We start from the raw sequence: 205 nt of genomic DNA, 5'->3' as shown, positions 1-205 counted from the left end.
CTGGCGGGTGCCTGACCCCCTTCTTCCCCCCGCGCTGCCCTCAGCTGCAGAGCTTGCTGGACACCAAGAGCGTGTACATCCTGGACTGCTGGTCCGACGTCTTCATCTGGATCGGGAGGAAGTCGTCGCGGCTGGTGCGGGCGGCAGCGCTGAAGCTGAGCCAGGAGCTCTGCGGCATGTTGCACCGGCCCAAGCACGCCATGGT

At 66.3% G+C, this 205-nt stretch overlaps 1 protein-coding gene across 1 annotated transcript in view; it reads left to right on the top strand.

The window, feature by feature from the left end:
- FLII (flightless I homolog (Drosophila)) overlaps positions 1–205 on the top strand; it is a gene marked incomplete at both ends in the record, with an annotated part of 2,486 nt that overhangs the window by 1,057 nt on the left and 1,224 nt on the right. The window contains one exon of the mRNA XM_010142437.1: positions 45–203. Within this exon, the coding sequence (XP_010140739.1) occupies positions 45–203 (159 nt within the window). The remainder of the gene's footprint in view (positions 1–44; positions 204–205) is intronic.

Source organism: Buceros rhinoceros, unplaced genomic scaffold (genome assembly GCF_000710305.1).
Source record: "Buceros rhinoceros silvestris isolate BGI_N320 unplaced genomic scaffold, ASM71030v1 scaffold21038, whole genome shotgun sequence".
In the NCBI taxonomy this organism is placed as follows: Eukaryota; Metazoa; Chordata; class Aves; order Bucerotiformes; family Bucerotidae; genus Buceros; species Buceros rhinoceros.
This window is presented reverse-complemented; position numbering and strand designations above follow the sequence as displayed.